The sequence below is a fragment of the Hyposmocoma kahamanoa genome, unplaced genomic scaffold (assembly GCF_003589595.1).
Source record: "Hyposmocoma kahamanoa isolate Upper Pololo Valley unplaced genomic scaffold, ASM358959v1 87, whole genome shotgun sequence".
Taxonomy (NCBI): domain Eukaryota; kingdom Metazoa; phylum Arthropoda; class Insecta; order Lepidoptera; family Cosmopterigidae; genus Hyposmocoma; species Hyposmocoma kahamanoa.
In genome coordinates, this window is record NW_020654422.1 from 8,776,561 (window position 1) to 8,800,425 (window position 23,865).

Sequence of the window (23,865 nt, forward strand, 5' to 3'; positions counted from 1 at the left end):
ATCAAATAATTTATCCGTAGATTTGATAGATACGGAAAGCCTGGTATGTACGAACTTGAGGATGGAAAATGTACGAAGGACCGAAAATCAACGTAAATGCAGAATCTCATTTTTGTGTCAATTTAGAAAGATTTTTCTGATAAATTTTCCTTTAGAGCGTCACCTGTACGCCAATTGTGAAACTAACATGTGTTGTACTTTGCTAAGTAGTTTTACCTACGGCAAAAAAAAAAAAAAAAAAGAGCTTCCGCAACTAGTCTCTAGATGGCGTAGTTTAAGATGCATTCAAAATGAAGCACGGGAATACGCGTCCGATTTATTTCGTGTCTGATAGTCTGATTCGACTATTGGATCGTATTCGCTATCACGCAGTCCGATTATTTCGTCAGACTTTTTCTGAATTATCTGTAGTGTTGCTAATATGTAGAGAATTCCCAAATGCAGGGAATTTCAACTCAACACCTAGATTGGGGATTTCGTAGGAATTGACGCTATGTGGGGAAAATGCCTCCGCATTTTAGCATTTTATCATTGTTACATCCCTAGGTTGATAATTACTGATAAAAACATTATTTATTTGTTTGTTGATGGTTACTAATACAAGAAATCATTTACTTGCGATTTTTTTGTGATTGGGGTTCAGTTTCAGATTTAGTAGAATTGTCAGAAAAACCGCTTTTATAAAATTATCCGGCAGGCTTTTACTAATATTATATTTTACTAATCACCGACCAGAGCCTAGCTCTTATATAGGATGGCGATGATCAGCCAGTGCGTATTGAGCGCGTTGGCCCGTCCTCACGTTTTGGTTGGTATGAAAAATAGAAATCAGCTATTGCCAAACAAAGCTGAGCAGTTGGTAGGTTAACACCACAACTTGCCACTCGTCAAAAAGTATACAGAGCGAGTCTTCAGACAATCGGACCGACAAGAAAATCGTATGTTATTTCCGGCTATTATCGGATTGGACGTGTATTGAGAGTTCAAAGTTAAGTATGGTACGAAAGCCTTCCGATAGTCGGATTCCGAATATCGGTTATTAAAATCGAGCATGTATTCCAGCACGGAAAGTAATAGAAAGTTTTGGACTTCAATGTAATGTCAACGAACGCATCTAATATTGACGTAATATCGCGCCACTGTTTTCGAGCTTTCCTATTGGTTGAAAAAATCAGCAGATGTCAAACAGACAAAATGCGAAATTTTGTAAACAATGTGTAAAAAGTTAAGTTTGTTGTGAGTAAAAAATAGCTTTTTTATGATAAAGGAGTTAAAAATGGATCAAGACGAACCTTTTATAAATACGGACGTATTCAATGTCCATGACATTGCCGAAATTGAAGGTAAAAATCTATATAATTCTTAAAATAAAATTTTCCAGTTTGCGCGTTGCGTGATTCATGGTTACAACATTTAATTTACAATTACATTTGCCTGTTACAGATTTCCTCAGTGGTTGCGATGGAGATTTTATGAAAAAATTAGAGGAAGAACTGTCATCAGTTGACAACGACACAGGCCTTCCTAGTGTTGATGCTAAAATCAAATCGGAATCACCACAAAATTCACGAGTGTCTCCATACTACAGTGTTAGCGGGAACCCGCTAGTATCTCAGTACACTCATGTCTCGAAATCGTCGCATCCACCACAACCTAAAACTAGCCCTGTTCAAGGTGTTTATGGCAGAGAGGAGAGCTACAACTTGCGGCACAGGAGCAATGACGCTCCGTTACCCGATGTCACTCAGCATGGACAGCAAATTCCCGCTCAAACTCCTATGATAGTTCAACAAGTTGTTCAGAGCCCCCTTTATGTGAATTTGGCACCAAGTACATTTCAGCAGGTACCTGATCGTCAAGCACCTTTAGTGCAACTAGAGGGAGTCACTAAATTAAACCAAGGGAACAAAAGTCAAGCTAGCCAGCCTGTACTCTTACAGAATAACCCAAAAGGAGTGACACCATTCATACTGAAGAGCACAGATCCAAATTTTTCTCCAGTAATTCTGCAGTCAAATATTATCAGCCCTGAGACACAGACTTTAATATACACAAGTGCTCCAGTTCCGAGTAAGTTGATATACATTTATATTAAACTTGTTAATATTTCACTGTTTTTGTAATAAGCATGATGCAATCTTATCAACTAGCATGAAATTTATATCTAACAATTTCATGTACCACCAAGCACTTAACAACTATTCTATGTATTGTACACATGAATATAAAATTACTGGCTGGCTATTTTTGTATTTTTTCAAAAATAATTTTCACAATTTAAGGAACAACACCAGGTGTTGCAACAAATACAAAATCTGGAAATGAGAATAGACAGGTCCATACTTTCTTTACAAGTAACAATGGCTCAACATTGTTAACTACAGGCATCCCCTTGGTCCTGGAGACTGATAAGATAGCACTCAGCCAGGTGTCAAATGCAAATGTACCTAAGGTGAAAGAAGTTAAAAAAAGTGCTCATAATGCTATAGAGAGACGATACAGAACCAGCATAAATGATCGGATTGTGGAGTTAAAGAATATGCTAGTTGGTGAAGAAGCTAAGGTAAAGAAATTCTTAATCCTTGTATTGTTTATATATAATTATTATTATTATTCATACAACTTTTGTGTGTTAAATGTTAAAATGTATTGTATATTTCATTTAAATTCTTACTTATTTGTTATTTTAAACACATGCTTTGTAAATCTTTTGTGTGGTGGTTTATTTACCTAATGTTAATATTTCTTTTTGATTTTGAAGATAAAATATATTTAACGTTTTATGAAGTTGTACTAGATAAAATTGTGATAGTAATACTAATGTATTGATCTATTGTGACAGCTAAACAAATCAGCAATATTGAGAAAGACAATAGAATACATCAAGTACTTGCAGAATCAGAACAGTAGATTGAAACAGGAAAATATGGCTTTGAAACTAGCATGCCAGAAATCTGGTGTCAAGGAACCTGTGTTGGATGGAGCGTATACTCCTCCACACAGTGATATTTCCTCGCCATATCACTCCCCACATGGTTTGGATAGCGATAGTCCATCATCTCCAGAATTCAAGGTAATATGTATTGCTAAGTGTACAATTCTTTGTAAAATACCATTGGATGAAAGAAGAACACTGTGTTTGTTATTAGAATGTGTCAAGAAAGATATGTTAGTCTGTTCGTCTATCAAATAACACAAAAGAATTTGATAACTAATGCACAAGTATTTTACACTTTCAAACATAATTGGAATTTAATGCCAATGCAGATTTATTCAGTTTTAAATTTAATTACTTGTTATTAATGAGTTTTTTAAGCAGATCTGTATCCAATATGTATAATGTGTTGACATCTATATTTAATTTTTAAACATTAACAAACTCACTCTTTAAGTTTTAGTTACCATAAAAACAAAAAAGTTTTATATTTTCTAAAATTTATTCTTAACATACTTTGACTTGAGCAAAATAATACAAGTAATTGTCACTCATCCTTATCATCATCAACACATCAATAGTTCCTGTACACCATTATGTCAATTGAATAAAAATATTTAGAACTTTAAAGCATTTATTGCAATGTATGTAAATAATTTTAATCAAAATATTGTCACTAAATGTTGCAAAATTATAATGTACCTCTATATGTGTATATATATCCTTAAAAAATTGTCTTTTATACCTTTTATTGTAGACATTTTCATTTAAAAATTTTGCAGGTTGAAGAGAAGTATTCAAAGATTGTCATGGGTATGGGAGACCACTCTCGATTGGCGCTATGTGCTTTCATGATTGGCCTGATTGCATTCAACCCATTCAGTGCTTTCTTTGGCAGCTTCATGTTGGACTCTTCAGCGCCTGACTTTAATGCTAGAGTTGATCAAAGGAAAATACTGGTGTCTCCTGATGATAGTGAGGAAATTTATGGAACTATTTCAAAGTAGCCTACAGCACAACTAATGATATTGGCCTTTTAAAAGCCGTGTCAGTGAAAAATAAATCCTATGTTCAGACTCTTTTTTATGATTTTTTAAATTATGTCAGTTGTATGGCTGTCTTGGTGGCTTATTATAAATTGTATTGATAAGTAACAATAATATTTGTTTTCCAGGTAGCAATTTGTGGAGATTTTGGGAAAGTTGGTTATTCAACATTTTCTTTATATATGTGGTAAACATCGTGATCTTGGGAGGATGTCTCGTGAAACTTCTGGTTTACGGCGATTCGGTGCCCAAGTCTCAATCCCCAGAAGCTGGTCTTTTCTATAAACACAAAAGATTGGCTGATAATTATTTGAAAAAGGTACCTAAATCAACTATTGACTTTTTTAAGCTTTTTTATAGAGGAGGACTATTATAAAAGTAATATTTATACAGGAATATTTGTAGATTATTAACAACCTCATAGGTGCATGGCTATATCACTAACATTATAAATAATAATTTTTCTTCCATGACTTTACAAAACATAATATTAACAAAATATTTTTCTAAGTTTTTGTTGTATTATCTGATTTTTTCTGATGTGGTAGTAACTTGTTTAGCTACGCCTCCCGCATTCTTTCCTTTGCTACCGCATAGAGTTATCACCGTTTAGAGTGGTCTATTCATACATATATATATATTTTTGGTATTTTTGTAAAATCTGATGAATTATTGAAAGTCATGGATCTAAAGTTGTTTATGTTGTTAGTAATGCAGTCCTGAGAGGTTGTTAGTGTTTTACAAATAACGCTGTGTTGTAGTGAATTAACTATTTATGGTTTATTTTAGTTACATGTAAAATTATAACAACTTTTTATCCTTTGTGCACCTTGCATAAAATTTTTCTTAGGACCTTGTAAGATATACATGAGTGTTGCAGCTGAACACGGGCCACTGACCCGAGACGGTTCTCCCGTATCGGAAAACTGACTTACAAAATTTGACCGCACATACGTTTTTTAACGTATCCGGTAAACCGAATAAGAAAACAGAATCGACTACACTGTACAAATGTGAACCAGCCATACGAGTCACCATTACGAGTCACCATTTTGGGAATTAAACTATTTTCTTGAGACGCCCTATGGTCACGTCATCCTTATAAAAGTTTAATTTTCAATGTGGAGACTATTACGGCTGGTTCACACTTGTCAGGTTTAGTCGACTTAGTTTTCTTATTCGGTTAAACATGTATACATTAAAAAAAACCTAGGAACTCGGTAACAATCACATCTTTGCCGTCGGCTGTAGTCAAGGCCCCTAAGGTCCCTATGGTTTAGGCCCACCCCAGTGAAAATCTACAATTATTAATTCCTAGGGTGATTTAACAAACGCTCGACTGGAACTTCATCGATCTCTGGCGGTATGTGGCAAAAGCGTGCAGGCAGGTGGGCAGGGAAATGCAAAGTTCGCGGCACTCGCCGCGGCGGTACTACGGCAAGTGTTGCAACGACTCCCGTTTGGAGGGTTCCTAGCGCGACGAGCTGGTGACCTGTGGGGTGATAGGTATGTTGACTCAGTTATATTTATTTCATAGAATTAAGTATGGTAGATGCGAAGACCGAAAACACTCATTGAACGAATAAACGTCCACCACGCGTTGTGGCCTCTTTGAAATGTCCATAACACGAATAACGTCGTGTATGTATGCTTATAAAATAGCCAGAGCCAATTGTGACTAACTACGAAAAAAAACAGTACGAAATTCGCGTCGTGGTCCTCATGTTATTTGACTCACCAGTCAAAGTTGTGGTAATTAAGAAAACCAAAGTATCGTTTCCGTTTGCTACCAGTAAGCATATTGTCGTTCCGATTCATTTTATAGATTTAGATTTATTTATTATCTTGTAAATTTTACATTATTATATACAATATACATATGTATATTACAAGAATCGTTATAAATAGTAATAAATGTTACATTTCAAAAAATTACAAATATCCAGTACAAGTTTAGTACTACGTAATTTTAAATGTTTCATCATTTGGGTCATTTTTGAAGTCAACGGGTAGGTGCTCATAATAAGTCGGACCGATTACGCGCGGATGTTTTTCAGTATGTGTTAACCGTCGCGGTACGACCCTCAGTCGTCTTGTGGAGCGAGTGTTATAATGGCTTTCATGCCTTTCGAAGCTGTGTAGTTTTTTCGTATGAATGTGATTATTCCGTATAAATACACCAAATACATGGTCATTATCCTGTGTCTCTTAATAAGTCCCTACAAGAGACTCTTCGTGTCACTCCGGCAAGTACCCTCATTACTCGTTTTTGAATAATGAACACCCTGTCAGAATCTAAATATAAATTTCAAGTTAATTATAAAGGTATAATTTATCGAGCTAATTATCGTGATATTTATGATAATTGTCACTTCGAACCCTGAAGAAAATTTCATAACATAACATAAGCTCATAAATCACGATGCGTAGTAGTCAAATATCATGAGAGCTACGACGCGAACTTTGTATTGTGGTCGGTTTAAGGTAGTCAGAACACGTTCTGACTAGGGTTGTAGCGAATATCAGCATCTGCGAATAATCTGCATAAATTAAAATATCCGCATCGGCAATCCGCATTCGTTGATGCTGATATTCATTGCAGATGTTCGAGTCGTGACAGGGCCTGAAAGGCATGCTGGAATAATTTACAAACCTTCCAAAAACAAGCAGTAAGCCGAAGAAGTAGCTCAGCGGTTATTTTTGAATAACTTTGATTTCCATAACGTTTAAGCTAGGCAGGGTCTAAAGGGTCGTATTCCAGAACTCTACTCAATGCTCAAGTCAGAATTTGAGTATGATTTAAAGCACTAGAAATCATACTCAAGTCCTTGCCATTAGGGTCGTATTTCCAGTGCTTGAAATCATACTCAAGTCTGCTCAAGTCCTGATTTGAGTACTGAGTAGAGTTCTGGAATACGACCCTTAGTGTCTTCATGAATTCTGAAATATTTAGAAAAATTGTTAATAAATGTCACCAAATCTTGAAGTAATATTTTATTACAATACCAAAGAAAATAGAAAGTTTTTTATATAGATAGATTCTGTAAGGATGTACATTTTCCCGTTTTTTCTGAATACCTAAAATCAGCATCTGGCAATATAAAAGTAAAAAAAATCAACATTCGTATCAGAATCCGCTGATGTATATAGAACTTTCATCAGCAATAACCCAGGTTCTGACAATTTCAATAAGTGCCAGGAAACAAATAACGTGTTATGGATACGCATTTTAGTAGCAGTAGAGCTCCTTGTGAAAGAGTTCGTCAAAGGAACTGTTGCCACCTTACCTATTATTGCCGCCAAGCAGTAAGCATTACTGCGTTCCGGTTTTGAAAGGTAAGGGTACCGAGGGAATTACAGGCACATGGGACTTGCCAAGTTACGTCTCAGAGTGACGGGCGCAGTGGCTGTGCCCCTCAGATCTTTGCGATTTAAAGCTCTGAGTGGCACTGCAACTGTTATGTGCAGGCGTGTAGCTTACCATCAGGCGCACGACTTGTTCGTCCCGTTACTTGACATTATATTAAAAAAATATATTTTAAAGAAACCATAACACGTTATGGACTTCCCCGTATTCAAAGTTAAACTATTTACTATATCTACTTCCCCGTATTATAGGTTAAACTATTAGTTACTACAGCTTTTTGTACCTACTTATTCATTAAATAATATTTTTTTAAAGAGAGTGTCTTTAAAATAACATTACTTATAATAATAATAACGCACACACTCAACATAGCCCCACACTAGGGAAACCCTGTGTCGCGGGTGCCATGGACACACACAGACAACCACAAATTACGCCCAAACTCACGAGAGAAATAATGTAGGCTATACAAATATTTCTGTCAGCCCGGGAATCGAACCTGGAACCTCTGCGGAGGCAGTTCAGCTCTTATATGTATAAGTCTCCATTTTTTTATTTAATTGATTCTTTCTTCTTCTTTTTGCTTAATGGCGCTACCCTTTAGAATTTAATTGATTATAAACGACAGGTTTAATTATGTAAACCTGTCGTTTTTAGTCTGCGTCTACGTAATACGCAGCGCTGTTTGTTGAATTTCTAGAATAATAAACATACTTAAATCTGCCTGATCCATGTAGTCCTGCAAGAAGGGCAGCACAGCACTGGGCTGCTGAAGTATCGACGGTCTCCCATCGCCTCGCTCAGCTGGAGATCGTATCCAGCCATAGCGGTCGCAGCGAGCGTGTACTACTGGCTTTGCAAGCCGTCAACCTGGCCGAAGTGACTGGAAACAGACAATTGCAGGCAGACACTTACGTCACTGCTGCGTTGGTCTTCAAAGATTATATGCCTAAGATCGGGAATTGGCTTTGTGGGTAAGTAATTAGTTTTTGAGTCACATTGTACAGATTGAGGAGGATTTATTCAATAATATTGAACAGATTGTGTCAATTTAGCGTTTCAGTGACGTTACTGTAAGGCGTAGGTTTGTTCTAGACCAGCGTTTTCAAAGTTTCCAGAGGTACAGACCACGCAGTCAACAAGTATGTTACTAAAAAAAGCAGCAGTAAAATGAATAAAAATGCGGTTGCATTAGTTATTATTAAGAGCGCCAGTGGAATTCCGTGGACTTCTTTAGACCCTAGTTTAGAAAGTTTAAAAGATAATGCTTTAAAATAGTTATTGTACTCTATAAATCTACACCAATATTACGAATCCGAATGTTTGCCAAAATTTCCTAACGGTTGGACCGACTTGGCTGGAATTCGATGGTTAAATAGTTTATACTGTACTTTTTATTTATATACCAAACGAACGAAGGTGCCTGTGTCTGCTGTAGTCGTCACAATGTACGAGGCTCAATTTGACAACTAAAGGAGACGAAAGTATGTAACTTTGAATGCAATCAACGGAACAAACAGTAAACGAATTGTTAATGATTTATTGGGTTTTAAAAAATACATAAATTTTAGTGAAGTATTATATAATATGATAGAACATATTTCAAGTATTATTTTCGTACGAATTCCAAAATAAAATACAATTTTGAGATAGTCCGAGACGTCTTAAAAACAGTCTCTCTATTTATATAATCTTATTTTTTTAAATAATAATATTGTAACCTATTAATCGCCGAATTTCACTGACTCAATTAAATTCACTTAAAAAAAATATTACTTTTTGATTTTGATAGAGATGAGATTGATACAGGTGACTCTATGAGTTTGACTCATTTTCCTATGAAAGCGAATAAAAATTTAAACTATGAAGTCTTTTTTTTGTTTTGTTTCAGGATTTTGCTATTTAACTACAGGTTGTCATTGTGATAATTTAAAATACTTACTTATTATTTATATTAAACTTTATGTTGCTTAAATAAATGTTAATTGTTCTATCTCGAACTGAAAATCCATGACCCACATAATAATCTAAACCATCACAGACTCATAAAAGTTCGAATCGATTTTTTGCGACAATAGTTTAATATGGTTACCGATACGAGTAGTTCACATCACTATTTACTTTGCGATGACAAATGTTAAAAGGTGCCTCTTATTTTGTGACTAATATAAATTAAATTAATAAATTATGCACACACTCATAGCCCTACATTAGAGAACCCTGTATCGTGGGTGCCATGGACAAACACAAAGACAACCACGAATTACAATTAAACTAATGAGAGAAACAAACGTAGGCCATACAAATATATCTCCCGACTCGGGAATCGCACCCGGGACCTCTACGTAGCAGACCAGCATGGTAACCGTTCGGCCAAGGAGGCAGTTACTATAGTTACGTAATAGTTTAACAAAACAAAAATAAAATCGCAGTTACTACCTGCGTCTATGCCGTTCATCGTGCACGGATTCGTGCGCACTGGTACCAGTCCGCCTGCGCTGGGTGACAAGTCCTCGTGGACAACAGTTTCTACGCACACGACGCTGGAGTTACGAGCTAGCGCCACCTTCAGCAGCTCTCTTCTCACGGCTACCCAGTCTACCAGATCCCCTTATTTATGCAATGAGGGTATGTTACATTTATTTCTTGTTTTGCTACAAAACTCGGACCTCTTAAAAAGATGAAGTATGTTTTTTCAATGTTGTATGCAGTAATCATGACGCTACCACCATTTCTGATAAAGACTTCAATATATTAAAATATTTATTTTATTGACTATTATGATGTTTATATTACCATCACATTAATAATAATAATATCACCATAATTTAGTTTACTAGTTTGTTATTATTTTTAATAATTAATACAAAGATCGAACAACACAAAGAACACTTCCTCCAATCTCTCGAACTCGGACAAGCTTTGTTGTCACACCGGAGTCACCATTCTTACCAACTGAGCTACAGATCGAAGCAGCAGGTCTTATAAATTTCTCTACGTGCTTGTTGCAGATCTTTGTTGTATCGGGTTTAACGGCTTTTTTTGCCCTCAGCGCCACATGTGAGAAACTTATGACTTCCATGTACAGGGTTATTTGTAAAATACTAATAACGTCGCAGGATTATACTACTAAGATCATAAACAACAACTTTTGTTCCAAGACTCTTTACATATCATACAAGGTTACCAAAAGTTGTTTATGATGTTAGTAATATTTTAGTAGAAGTAGAGCTCTTTGTGAAAGAGTTCATCCAGAGTAGTACTGCCACCTTACCTATTTCTGCCGCCAAGCAGTAATGCGAGGCTTACTGCGTTCCCGATTTGAAAGGTAAGGGTGCTGGTGAAATTAGAGGCACATGGGACTTGTCAACTTATGTCTCACGGTAGCGCATTGGCAGTGCTCCTTAAATCTTTGTGATTTAGAGCTCTGAGTGGCACTGCAACTGTTATGGACAGGCCTGTAGCTTATCATCAGGCGCACGACTTGTTCGTCCCGGCACTTGATATTATATTAAAAAAATCATAAACAACGACTTTTGTCCCATGACTATTCACAAAACATAAAAAATTACCAAAAATAAACTTTTCAGTTTTTGTTGTACTATGTGATAGTTTTTCTGTATTTGGTAGAAGTTCTTTCGTGCTTTCTTTTGTTACTGCACAGAGTTATCACCATTTAGACCGACTTGTTTAACCGCCGCATAAATTTATCACCGTTTAAAGCGGTCTATTTAAATATTCGGGTGCGTTAACGTTAACATTACAAAAATGGTGCTCATTGGTGGAGATAGTTGTCAAAAATAGAACATAGTTTTCTCAACGTTATTTATTCAAAAACAATTGAAAGTGTCTCAAGTGGCTAGAATGAGTAAAGACACTGACAAAAAGGTTCCATATTAAATAAAGGAGTTAATGCAGTTTGGTGAGTTTGGGTGTAATTTGTGGTTGTCTATGTGTGTGTGCATGGCACCCGCGACACAGGGTTTCCCTAGTGCGGGGCTATGTTGAGTGTGTGCGTTATTTATAATTTATTTATTATTTATAGTTTACTTTTATGTTCACCAGGTGAATTAGGTGTATACAGTTTACTTTTATGTTTATCTAATGCACCCTTTAATTTTTTACCAATTTAAGTTTACTAAAGTTGTACTTAATGCACCTAGGTGAATTAGTTCAGGTGAATTAAGTTAACACACCCAAATATTCTTATTGTACTAAAGTAAAATCTGATGAATTAATAAAAGTCATGAAACAAAAGCTAGTTATTCATGATGTTAGTAATATAGTGCTGCGAGATTGTTAGTGTTTTACAAATAACCCTATATAGTTTAACGTCCCTCCCTATCGAAAAACACCAGACACAATTATGTGTGTAAAATGTTTAAAATGATATGTATATTTAAACATTTTATAGGAACTCGACTATTTATTAGCATCGTAATATTTTACAACCCTGGAAGTTGATTTAAATAAGTAATATAGTTAAATAATTGTTTAGAATAACTAACGCATGTGTTTCATTATTCTATGAGGTGTTTATATAACCATAATCTGCCTATACATAATATAATAGTTTGGAGCGATAACATTCAACAAAATGCACTTAGCAGCAGAGTTATTATAAAACAAAGTTACTAACCCTCCTATTGTTCTCGCGATAGTTACATATGTATTTAAGAAGTGGTAATTAATTGTTTTACAATTACTTTTCTATGAAATTAAAGTTGTCGATCATGAAAAATACAATGTATTTATTCAAAAAGTTATATTATTATTTCTTAAAAAAAAAATTAAAACAGTGTTTTTAAAAAAGACTAGTTTTGGAAGTGAGAAATAATCTGCAAGCGAAGTTTTAAGCAAAATTCAAGTGACACGCAAGAAAGTCTACCAATTTTAGATATTTAAAATTCAGATTACATGCTTTGAAAAGAAAATAAATGTCTACTATTGCTCACATATCTATGGCAATTTCCAGGCTTACCATCTTGAACTGCTGCAGAAGAGTTTGCAAATGCTCCTTTGCGCCGACGAGCGAAGCAACACACGTGATGTGCTTGACCTTGTTAAGCTGATCACCGATGACGTTTCCACCGAGGCACCTCAGCACACTGGTAATTTAATATTATTTCATTATTGTTAGGATTAATTCACTTTTTCATGAGTATCCAAAGAGTGTAAAGAAAATCCTGCTGGTGTTTTTTAATTTTTTCGATACCAAGTGATGGGACGAAGAAGTCATGCGCCTGGTGGTAAATACGTAACACATTGAAACGTTTGGACGTAGATCCTTGTGAAAAAATGAAATATTAAGAGTCCACAGTTTTATAAACGTTTAGCGTGCTGAAATTTGATTGAAATAAATTTTCAGGCTGCTGGGACCCTGTAATGGAATGGTGGGCTAACATGGTCGGTGTCGCTGCCACGTGGCTGCTTGCGGACATAAAGAGCGCTGCTGATATCGGAGACCGACTCAACTTGCTACCAGAACAGTTGGCTAACTCGGAAGATCCATTACCTGGGTAACAATATGCTCAGAAATCCACAAAATTCCGTAGAAATAGATCGTCTGCTGAAAGGTAAAACCACATAAGTGACATTTTCTACAAATAATCTCCAAATTATGTACCAGTTATAAGAAATTCACCATCTCTCTGCAGCAGAACTCTTACTACGTTTATAACTTTTTTGTTATTTAGTTTCACGTGTAGAAAAATAGTGATTTTCTTACCATAGCTACATAAATTAAAGACTTTTTGTGGAAATTGTCACTTATGTGGTTTTACCTTTAAACAGACGAAATGTACACTATTCTAATGTATTTCTATGTGTACACAATCGATAATGATTTCGACATGGCTGTGAATATAAAAAACATAACGGCTGATGCTTTAGATTAGACTATCAGGGTGCCGCATGTGTAATAAATTTTTTTATTAAAAAAATATGCTAAATTTTAGCTGGTGTGAAAATAAAAATGTATTAACAAAGGTACCTACTACAAATATTAGAAACTACGCACACGTATGGAATTAATATAATAAGTTATCCTCACCTATCCAGAGCCCAGGTGACAATGCGGCATTAATTCTAAATGTCAAACAATGACAAAGAATTTACTCACAGCTATGTCACCGTGTGCTAACAATGCGACGATTCTCACATGTATGCCGAGTTAGAATTTCTGGTCAATGCCGTGTTTATTAAACACTACTGTATAGTTTATAATTGTGGTATTAATAACTATTGTCTTGGTAGAATAAACATAATGACGAAAATATAGCTATTGTCTATTATACGTAGGGCCCTGCATATGGCGTACAAAAGCCGCCGTGGCCTGTTAAGCCTCGCTCAGTGTCGAGATGAACGTTCCATTGCGAGGACATCCGAAACAGTTCTCAAGGTAAGTATTATATTATTCTATATTTTCTGTAATTGTAACTGGTACTTAAATGTAAAAGTTGCATTTGTTTGCCATACTTTTAATTCAATATTAATACGGGAAATAAAAATAAACTAGCTCTTGGCAGTCGTCTTCATAAAGTCGCAAAATCATTTAAGGGGCAATGTATGCGTTTCTGTAATAAGATTCCGATTGATATTCAAATCTTGCCAATTAAGAGGTTTAAAACTGTTTTTCTTTTTTTATAATATAAGTGCGCATTTTACCTTCATTTCACCTGATGGAAAGTGACGATGAGGTCGACGATGGAGCATGCACACCTGTTTACTCTCGCCTTGAAGTTATAACGTTCAGGGAGCAAATCAGCAGGAAATTCTACTCCAATTATTATTATTATCCAACACCTTAGGGGTGGAACCCAAGCCTACGTTTAATCCCCCGGTGACGGTAAGGGGAAGACGGAATTAAATCCACTTTTTTTTCACAAATTTAATGTTAATTCCATTGCACACTCCGTGATATATCCTGCAAGATACCGATAAGCAGTCAACTTTACGGCGGTGTTCAAGGCGCTGCCGTTTCGCCTTCACTCATTCCGAGTCGTCTGTGAGCCTCTTGACACGGTTGTCAATTAATCCAAGGTGATCGTCGGCTGTCGGTATGGATATATCACAAAAAGTTACTCCGTTTTGTGGAGAGCAGAGACGTTTTGGTAGCGTTAAATTTGACAATACTGGCCTCGCCCTAATCGGAGACTGCCTTAGGTGTCAAATCCAAATGGCCAACCATGGACTCTCAACAAAACTTGATTTCCTTTCCACTGAACCTTGCATTGGTCAAATACCTATCTATAACTGTGCTATCATCAGCATACGTAAAGGTAACTGGATTTATCATATCATTGATATGCAGCAGAAGGAGAGTTGCAGACAGTACGGAACCTGAGGAACTCTAAATCTATCGCCCGATGGTCGGAAGAGTACTCTAAGACCACTTGAATCGAACGTTCCCCAAGAAATTCGAGATCCAATTGCAGCTTTACTCATGTCTAGATTCCGCAGAGTTCTAAGTACTTCTTTTTGGGCATATGCGAACCGACACCATAGTGCAGCCAGCCTGAGGTAAGGTAGGTAGTAGATTCCCTGCGGCATCCAGACGCGAACTCTGCAAAAAGTGAAAAAGATTCGCCTTCTTTTTTGCAGTATGGCCAGCGTGCTGTCCGGCCTCAGCAGAGGTGGCAAAGATGGGCGACAAAAGTTAGTTTCGATCGCTTTGGCCAGATACCAAAAGGATTTTCTAACTGCTTATCCAGCAGGAAGAGGCAACCTATGCGGCGCACATAGTCGAACCTGGCTCTACGTAACACGCTTTTGCTCTTCCATTGGGTACATCATAGAAAGGTATATAATATCCATACCCAAACGGAAGGTCTCGACTACAGCATCAGCACAGCTAGGACGAGTCTTCTGAAATAAAGCAAACCTGTCAGGGATATGATGCAAAGGTGTCGCATTTCATCCCAATGTGCTAACCTGTATGGCCACACCCGTCTCATACTACTAGGGCCCTTAGTCCATTGGTTTGGATTTGATTTTTCACATCAATCTGTCCGGGTTTTATATTTTATAGCAAACTGAGCACTTTAGTGCTTTTTGCTTAAGAGTATGGTACTCTGGAGTTAAATACCATATACTGGATGTTATTAATATAAATACCCTATGGTGAATGGAGTTAAATACCCATTTCGATACCTAAATACCGGTACCAATTGAGAACAGGGATATATTTAACCAAAGGTTCCCGCGACAATGCCAGTTCGCTATGTTTTGCTGCGGCCGACACGGAGGCATGTTGGCGCGCCGCGCGTAGAATTCGAAAGTATTTTTTTATTGCATCGCCATTTGTACTCGTGAATCTTCAGTATGAAACTAAGCGATGAGGCGAACAAACCAATCACATGTATAATTACCTAGAATTGAGTGCATCTATAGTCCGTCTTTTTTGAAGACGGAGTAAAATAGCATCGGTAGGGCTGTCAGTTTTTATATTATTTTAAATAGTTATGAAGTTGTTATCGATAGATTGTGAAAGAAGATAAACTTTTGCCAAAAATTACTGTATTGTGAAAGTTACTATGTTCCAACGATTACTAATTGCGTTATTGCCTTCATTGTTCTTATTTTGACAGTTGGCCTACCTAGTATCGAGATCAATTTTTATTCATATACATTTTAACAAGAATAGCCGGATTTGATTATCTGTATTGAATTGAAATGAAAAACTGTAAAATATGTCTCCTCTTTGTTTTTTTCATAAATATAGTTTTAAATACAGTGCATGTATGTATGAACTTACAAAAATTGTCAATTTAAATGAACTTTTGCTCAGTAATTGGATGAATAAGGTCGAGGATGATTCAATTGAAACAAGTTCGGCTATTTATTCCATAAGCGTGACCAATATTCAATCGATAGTCGATGGAATATTTATCGATTGCAATCAGTAGTTGTTTGCAAGTTGACAACACTTTTGCGCAATGAACTGTCATTTTACTCGGTCTTCAAAAAAGATAGACTAGACAGTCTATCTTTTTTGAAGTACCGTAGCAAGGTTAATGGCCTGGTTCTTGAAAAATACCTGTGGCATATCAAGCACCGGTGCTGTAGCAAGGTTTGACAGACCGGTTTCTGAAAATGTCGATATTGCAAGCTCTTTAGACTATTTGCCTCTCCAATGACGACATAAAACTAATTACCTAACGCTTGTGAATTATAGGTATGCGACATTGCTGGAGCCAGGCTAGCAGACTCCTTGGCGTACTATTGTTGCAAGAAGCCCACACAATTGATGACGGTATATATTACATTTTATAAAGTTTGATAATATATTTATTTTTACACTGATTTTTTTTATTAGTTGCAAGAAGCATGCAGAAGAATTATTGGGCACCATGTGATTTGTTATTTGGAAGATCCATCAAGGCTATTGTGTGAGTGCATTGTAGTTGCATTGCACTCGTTACCATGATTGTGCAATATTACTACAAAGCAAATCTCGCTTTAGTCACTTTCATCGCATCGAAGCTTCATTTATCGTTGAAGATTTTTATATTACACTTATCTTCTATTTTTGTTATCGTGTCATTTATTTATTTATGGAATTTAAAAGCTTTATTTTGATCTGTAACATCTATGGTAAAAGATGTATGTTTACGCGATTGTAGATTTCGGAATGTAGTAACAAAAAATAACCCTTAGCAAAGATATCCATCATCGAGCTATTAGCGCAAAAGTGGTTGTACACATTTAATGTTAGAATAACGCTACATACATTATACCAACGGTACATACGCATTTGTCTACAATGTTACTTTAAATGGTACTAAATTACATAATTATTTATATATTTGGATGCTACATTGGTATATAAAAAAATAGTAATAATCACATTGATCACATGTGATTACCAATGATCGGAAAAAGGTGTTCCACATATATAACATGTATAAATATAGCTAGAAGTCTTTATGAAGACAAATAGAAGTACACGGGCAAGGCCGTCAAAACTGGTACTTTTTCGTCATGTTTAATCGTCCAGAAGTCTTTTTTTATAAAAAGTATTATAATAATCTAGTGTGAACATTTTCCTTTTAAAATACGACATTTCTGCTAGGTCGCTAGGTAGGTAGGTCTAAAGGTACGGAAGGGCAGAGAGTGACCATTCTCGGTACTTTATTTATACTCTGCTTTGGTATAACGTCAGTTATCTACTGCATTTTTACATGGCACCATTAGAATTACTTTAAAATCCAACTTCGACTTCCTAGGTCAGTAGTTTGCCCTACGATGTAGTAAAACCATTTCCGGAAATACGGAATTCGAAATAGTCACTAATTAATATTTAGTGGTTTTAACAACTCTATGTCGCCCCTAGTACCTATACCTACACATATATGTGGAACACCTTTTTCCGACCGTTATACATAAAATTAATTTGGCTAATTTTAAATTCCTCAATATCTTTTGTATGCTATTTATGGGGTTACACCACTTTTACGCTGATAGCCTCAATTACAAGTTTCCGCATTATTGCAATAACATTGTATAAAGATATTGATCAGCACACCGTCTTTACAATTACTGGCTCTACATACAAAACTATTTTGTTTTGTAATATTTTCACCCCTTAATATGTCCCTTCTCTCTTCACATTAATGTTTGTAGTGCTATTTTATATTTTTATTTAATTAGTCAAAATACTCGGAAGTCCGCCTAATATAAACACGCGCCTATTGCATCGTCACTAGTATTTTGTTAAACGAAGTTTTAACTATTGAACACCGCACTGTGTATATAGATAACTTTTTAATCCATAGTTATACTCGTGCAAATTTTTTATGATACCAAGTGATAGGACGAACAAGTCGTGCGCTTGGTAGTGACACGTCTGTCCATAACAGTTGCAGTGCCAATCAGAGCTTTAAACCACAGAGATCTGTAGGGCACTGCCACTGCGCTTGTCACCCTGAGACAATTGACAAGTCCCATGTCCCTGTAATTTCAAAATATTTTAAACTGTGATAAAAATAGTGACCCACCTTTTTTACTGATCACGGCAGTATGTATAACATTTAAAAATGTCATATGCGCCCTTTCAACTAACTGCGGCAGAAATATTGACATCAAAAGTCAATGCCAAAACCACCACTAAAAAAAAAGCTTGTCAACTGTACACTGCATTAGTACTATTCATCGAGTATATAACCAGAAGTAGAGACGAAATGTCATTTAATTTGTTTGAAAACTATTCTGTCTAATCATTACGGTGACAACTTTGCTCCGATTGGCCAGCCCGCATTCGAAAAAATTGACGGGTGTCGTCAATTGTTTCACTTCAAAACGACCAGTGTAACTTGAGCTTTGCTATAATGGGCGAAAATTGAAAAATCACATATTTAATATTTCATTACCGATGAAATGTGATTCCGTTTGTTTTGTAATTAGATGTTTTGCTGTTTTTCTCACACCACCGAGTGGAACAGCCCTCCATTGTTAGATATATTATCTTTATTACAACAAATACGTACAGGTCAGATGTTGGCGCTGTACTATTTCAGCTCTCTAATTTGTGATTTCAGTGCAAACGAGAGTTGATATTTAAAAGTGATATAAGGCCCATTTGCCTGAAGAGTTGCCAGGGGTGGAGGCCCTTTATTTCGTCTCTATTTCTGGTTATATACTCGATGGTAGGTACTATTTAATTACACTATGCACGTGTTATTTATGTTTTTTATCTTCTGTTGCGCTCAGTAACGACTTTGGCGTACAACTGTATCTAACTTTGAATATGAACATAATGATAATATGTGAACTAACAGTAATATCAGAGTTAATCTGCCGTCAGAATGCCAATTTAATGTATCTTATTTCATATATCAGCTAATGCAAGTGTTATGCTGCGATTGGGTGCTCGAAGTGCGCGCAGGTGTTTGGGAAGCGTCAGGTTCAAATCCCGCTCCGCCTTCACAGTTACGTGCTTTCCAGAGGGATTTACATTCACTAAGGAGATTATCACAGAGTTTACCGGTTAGTATTGTTAATGGCGCATTTACATCGGGTCGTCTGCCGCCTTCGGCAGACTACTTCATCTTGCCGTAGGCGACGTGGTCAACTCGCCGTTTACATCTAGTCTTCTATAGCTTTCGGCAAACTACTTCGCTCTGGCCGAAGGCGACACAGTCGACTCGCCGTTAAACAGAGTCGTCTGCCGCCTCCGCTTACAAAGTACTTATTGACCAAAAATTCCCCACATAATTGTCTCGAGAAAAAAAAATCAAGATTTAGTAAAACAAACAGTAATATTTATTTTTATTCGGTCTTTGTTTTTTGCCACATCTTCGTAAATGGCAACGCATACAATAAGTGAATGACAGGACATTGGCGAAATCGCCATTTTTTTTGTATAATTTTTATAATAATATTAAACTACCGTACATAGTTATTTTTACTTGACATTGGCAAAATCATTGATTATTTCGATGGAGCCATAACATTTAAAAGAAGAAGAAGAATAAGTAAATGACTTTATAAATTTGAGAACACGTCTCACACTTGTATAGTGTTTCTATACAAACAAGTGGTGTGTGATGTTGCAAAAAATATATTAATAATATTCATCGTAATTGATGTCTTTTTATCAACAACTATCGGTGTGTCAGTTATGAGTAGAGTAATAAATGGTAAAATGTAAAAATCCCGCGTTATTCCAATCCCCGCAGTTTGGAGAATTTCCTACAAATTGGCAACTCTACCCAGCACACGCATCGTGGTGAGGCGCGATGACTTACTATGACAGTGAAGGAAAACGTGACCAAATTACCATGTTGTGGAAGTTTTATAAAATTTTCGAAGACATAATGAAGCCCTCATAGTGGCCAGCGCATTGGGCTATGGCATAAACCCTTGCGTTGGAGGAGACCCCGGCCTTGCAGTAGGACGTATTAAAATAAAATTGTACGTTTGTGTAATGTGCAGTGGGCGACATCCCGCGTGTTCCTGCAGTCGGCGGTGTGCCGCATGATGGCAGGAGCGGCGCCGCGCCGCACGCAGCAGTTGCTCGATGGCAGTCTGCGTCCGCGCCTCAACCGCTCTTCTATTATTTGCGGAAAGGGTAAGTACAGAAATTACCAAAGGTCCCATGTTCCCACGTTGTCCACTTCTGTGTGTATTGCCTTGCGCCCTTAGCTCAAATTTGCAACGCCTTTAAGTCTTCAAACGGACGATGTACAAATCTATATTCACACACGTCCACAGGATTTGAAACTGTTCCTTTCTAGGATCAACTCTGATCTCGATAGCATCGCCCGATGGTCAAATAACAATGCTTTGGTTCTGAATCCAACTAAATCAAAGTTTATGGTTCTAGGTTCAAAATACCAGATAGCAAGCGTCCTTTTACAGGATCCTAGGATTAGCATTCTTGGATCGTCAGTCGAATTTGTTAACCAAGCCAAAAATTTAGGTGTTACTATGGACAGCAGGTTGCGATTTCTGAGCCATGTAGAGTCTGTTGCGAGATCTTGCCTTTTTCGACTAAAAGTGCTATACAAAATTCGTCATTTGCTCAGCGAAGACATTAGACTGAAAATGTGTGATTCCCTTATTTTATCAAAATTAAATTATGCTGATATAGTTTTCGGACCTTGTCTTCTCTCCACATCAAAAAAGGTAATACAGCGTATTCAAAACGCTTGCATACGATTTTGTTATAGAGTTCCACCGAGAAGTCACATAACACCTGTATTAAACCAACACGGTATTCTGAATATGGAATCGAGAAGAATTTTGCATTTTTCTACATTGATGCACTCTGTTGTCAGATGCAAAAGTCCACCTTATCTATATTCAAAATTGAAGTGGCATACTTATTCATATAATTCACGCAGGATAAATAGTTTTCTATTGGTAACACCTTTTCATAAAACAAGAGCCTTTGAGGGTAGTTTCCGGTATCAGGCATCTAAATGCTGGAACAATCTGCCTCCTCCACTCAGACAAAGGATCTCTAAATCAACGTTTAAAAAACATATTAAAAAAGTGTTAATAGAAAACCAGCGTATGCTCTGATGCCGGATGTTCCCAACTTATTAATGATATTTACATATATTTATAACTTTTATTTAAATATATACGTGTGTCGTAAATGTGTAGTAGGGCTTAAAAGGAAGGATATACATGTACCATTTCCTCGGGACTTAGTCGACGCCGATACAGGAACGACTAAAAATCAGCGTCTGTTTCGATCGAGATAGACATATTGCTGAGTCGTATCCTTTTCCTCACTTGAGCCACTACGCACACTTACTAAATTAAATTAATAAGTCACTTGTTGTTTTCTTTTTAGTTGTAATTTTAGATATAAGTGTGTAGTGTTTCAATTCAGTGAATAAACTTCTTTATTTCTTTCTTTATGTATCGTTAAGATTTACAAAATAGAAATTAACCATATTTTGTATTAATTTGCTATTATAATAATTTTGTTACATTATTTGAAAAAATTCTACATTTGGCAACGATTCTGACATTAAAACAAATGTAATTATAATTTGTTGGTTTAAATTTAAGTGAACGCTATTCGACAATAACTGGAACCATTGCGGCTTCTCGGCCGCCATTTATTTAGATGTTATATAGCGGATTTTTGCGAATGTGTGCGTATATTTTGATGAGAGCGCGTAGATTTCATGAATGAAATAGAACTCGCAGATCCACCGGCTTACCTCGCGCTGATTGGTCGAGATGCATCCGAACAAGTTATTACGCATTTAAGTAATAATGAATATTTTAAATAAATGTTTTTAAGTGGTGGGGTATGCGCGGTGCCACTGGTAATAGGTACGCGGAATAATTTAGGCAAGCCGGTGGGAATCGAGTTATATGCACGTCTCGCCACTGCAATGCATGCATGTAAAACATCATGATGTTCAATAAAATCAAAATCACATTTGAAACTCTTTAGCCGTCCTTAACTAGATCATAATCTATTATGATCTAGTTAAGGAGTCATCACACCTGCCACTCAATGAAGTATACAGATACAGTCACACTTATTAAAATTATGCCTTGTAATATTCCAGAACGCGCGCTAGAAGGCGGGGGCGGTGAAGGCGAGCGTGCTGTAGCATTGTACATGGCATGTAAACACCTTCCCGCAGCAGTACTTGCTGCACCAGGCGAACGTGCCGGCATGCTAGCACAGGCAGCCGCCACATTGCAAAAAATTGGCCATCGGAGTCGTTTACCTCACTGCTACCATCTTATGAAATCCGTTGGAACACTTCCAACTGCACCATAGATAAAAAATAATAATTTTATTTTACGTCGATTAAAGTACTAAATACTTACTAAATCTTTGTTACTAACCTAGGAAGATGATTTAATGCAGTAATTAACAAATTATATTCTTAATTTTGCTACAGTGTTGTAAGCGGCCTTGTTATACTTGACTAATTAGAACTAAGAACCTAAGTAGATTTTCAAGAGATTTTGTTTGTATTGAGTTACATGTAAATTTTTTATGTGAGCCTTAAGGGTTTTAGCTGATTTTGTGAGTAGTCCAATACAGTGTCACGTAGTTTAAATTATTGCAATAAATAATCACTAAGCTACTAAATAGTCTGTCATTTTCAAATATATCCTAGTATCTTAGGGAAGCGTCGCGAGGGGCGTTCGGCCGTGTGCGCCTTACACCCTGCACTACCCAGAATATTCAGACTTTACTGCACCTTTTACTGTATCTTCTCTTCTGGTTTTTCTATAAAGAATTACACGTAGAAGATAAAATTTACATAGCATAGCTTGTTTTGTATCGCATCGTCGCGTCATCTGGCGGCGAATCTTGTAAAAATTTGATAAACTAAAAACCAAGATTTTCTATACTGCCGGCTGCCATGCTTACGATACTGTTGGATAATTTTCCGAAAAATTTCAAATAGAGGAAATTTTTCCGGAAAAAATCCCGAAAAATTGGAATATTATAATTTGGAAGGCTCATATTATGTTCTACATTTAGAAATATCGTTTTAAGTTTTATTTAGCCCGAATTATAAAGTAAACTAGTTTATTTATAGGCCACATAATAGAAAAATGACATTTAAAATGAATTTCACAACAGCGAAAAAACCAACAACCACACCACCACCACTAACTTGTTGGCTCCATCATTTTCGTTCAGTAACTTCAACTTTTGACAGATGTTAACGTCAAATGTGGAAAAATATCCGGAAAAAAGTTGAAATTTTTCCATTACCCAACACTGGCAAATACTTATCGTAAATAAGAACTGTAAGTCTGTATAATATTGTAAGCACGGCAGTATAGCGCTTAGCCTTTTTTCCTGTTATTTGGCATTTTGTGCAGAAATTATATTTCTTTATTTTTTTCCATCCTGTGATATCATACTTAGTCCCAAGTGGTGTTGCTATTAATCCCAGCTGCCAGCAGTAACATTAGTTGTGAAAATTCGTACGTATACCACGTACGAACGCAACCATAAATAAAGTCACTAACTGAATGCAACTATAATCTTACGTCAAAAATAGAGATGCCCTTAAAGTGAT

The 23,865-nt window shown here is 36.3% G+C and overlaps 1 protein-coding gene and 1 long non-coding RNA gene across 3 annotated transcripts; one reads left to right on the forward strand and one right to left on the reverse strand.

Moving 5' to 3' along the window:
- The first annotated feature begins 1,276 nt into the window (after positions 1-1,276).
- Positions 1,277-22,905, forward strand: LOC113235152 (sterol regulatory element-binding protein 1). Of its 2 annotated transcripts, none has more exons than XM_026470750.1 (16): positions 1,277-1,343; positions 1,444-2,070; positions 2,385-2,563; positions 2,843-3,073; positions 3,718-3,910; positions 4,110-4,300; positions 5,300-5,487; positions 8,086-8,322; positions 9,781-9,976; positions 12,324-12,459; positions 12,717-12,867; positions 13,649-13,748; positions 16,524-16,601; positions 19,187-19,333; positions 20,282-20,417; positions 22,384-22,905. In XM_026470750.1, the coding sequence occupies exons 1-16, from the start codon at positions 1,277-1,279 to the stop codon at positions 22,599-22,601; spliced, it is 3,075 nt and encodes a 1,024-aa protein (XP_026326535.1). In that variant the 3' UTR covers positions 22,602-22,905. The 2 variants fall into 2 exon arrangements, with proteins under 2 accessions (XP_026326535.1, XP_026326534.1); XM_026470749.1 differs by having other exon boundaries at positions 2,283-2,563; positions 22,384-22,904.
- LOC113235153 lies at positions 4,101-6,733 on the reverse strand. Its single transcript, XR_003310848.1, has 3 exons — positions 6,635-6,733; positions 5,213-5,473; positions 4,101-4,260 (listed from the first exon to the last, which is right to left on the reverse strand). It is a non-coding gene; the product is annotated as an uncharacterized LOC113235153 (long non-coding RNA).
- Positions 22,906-23,865: the final 960 nt, after the last annotated feature.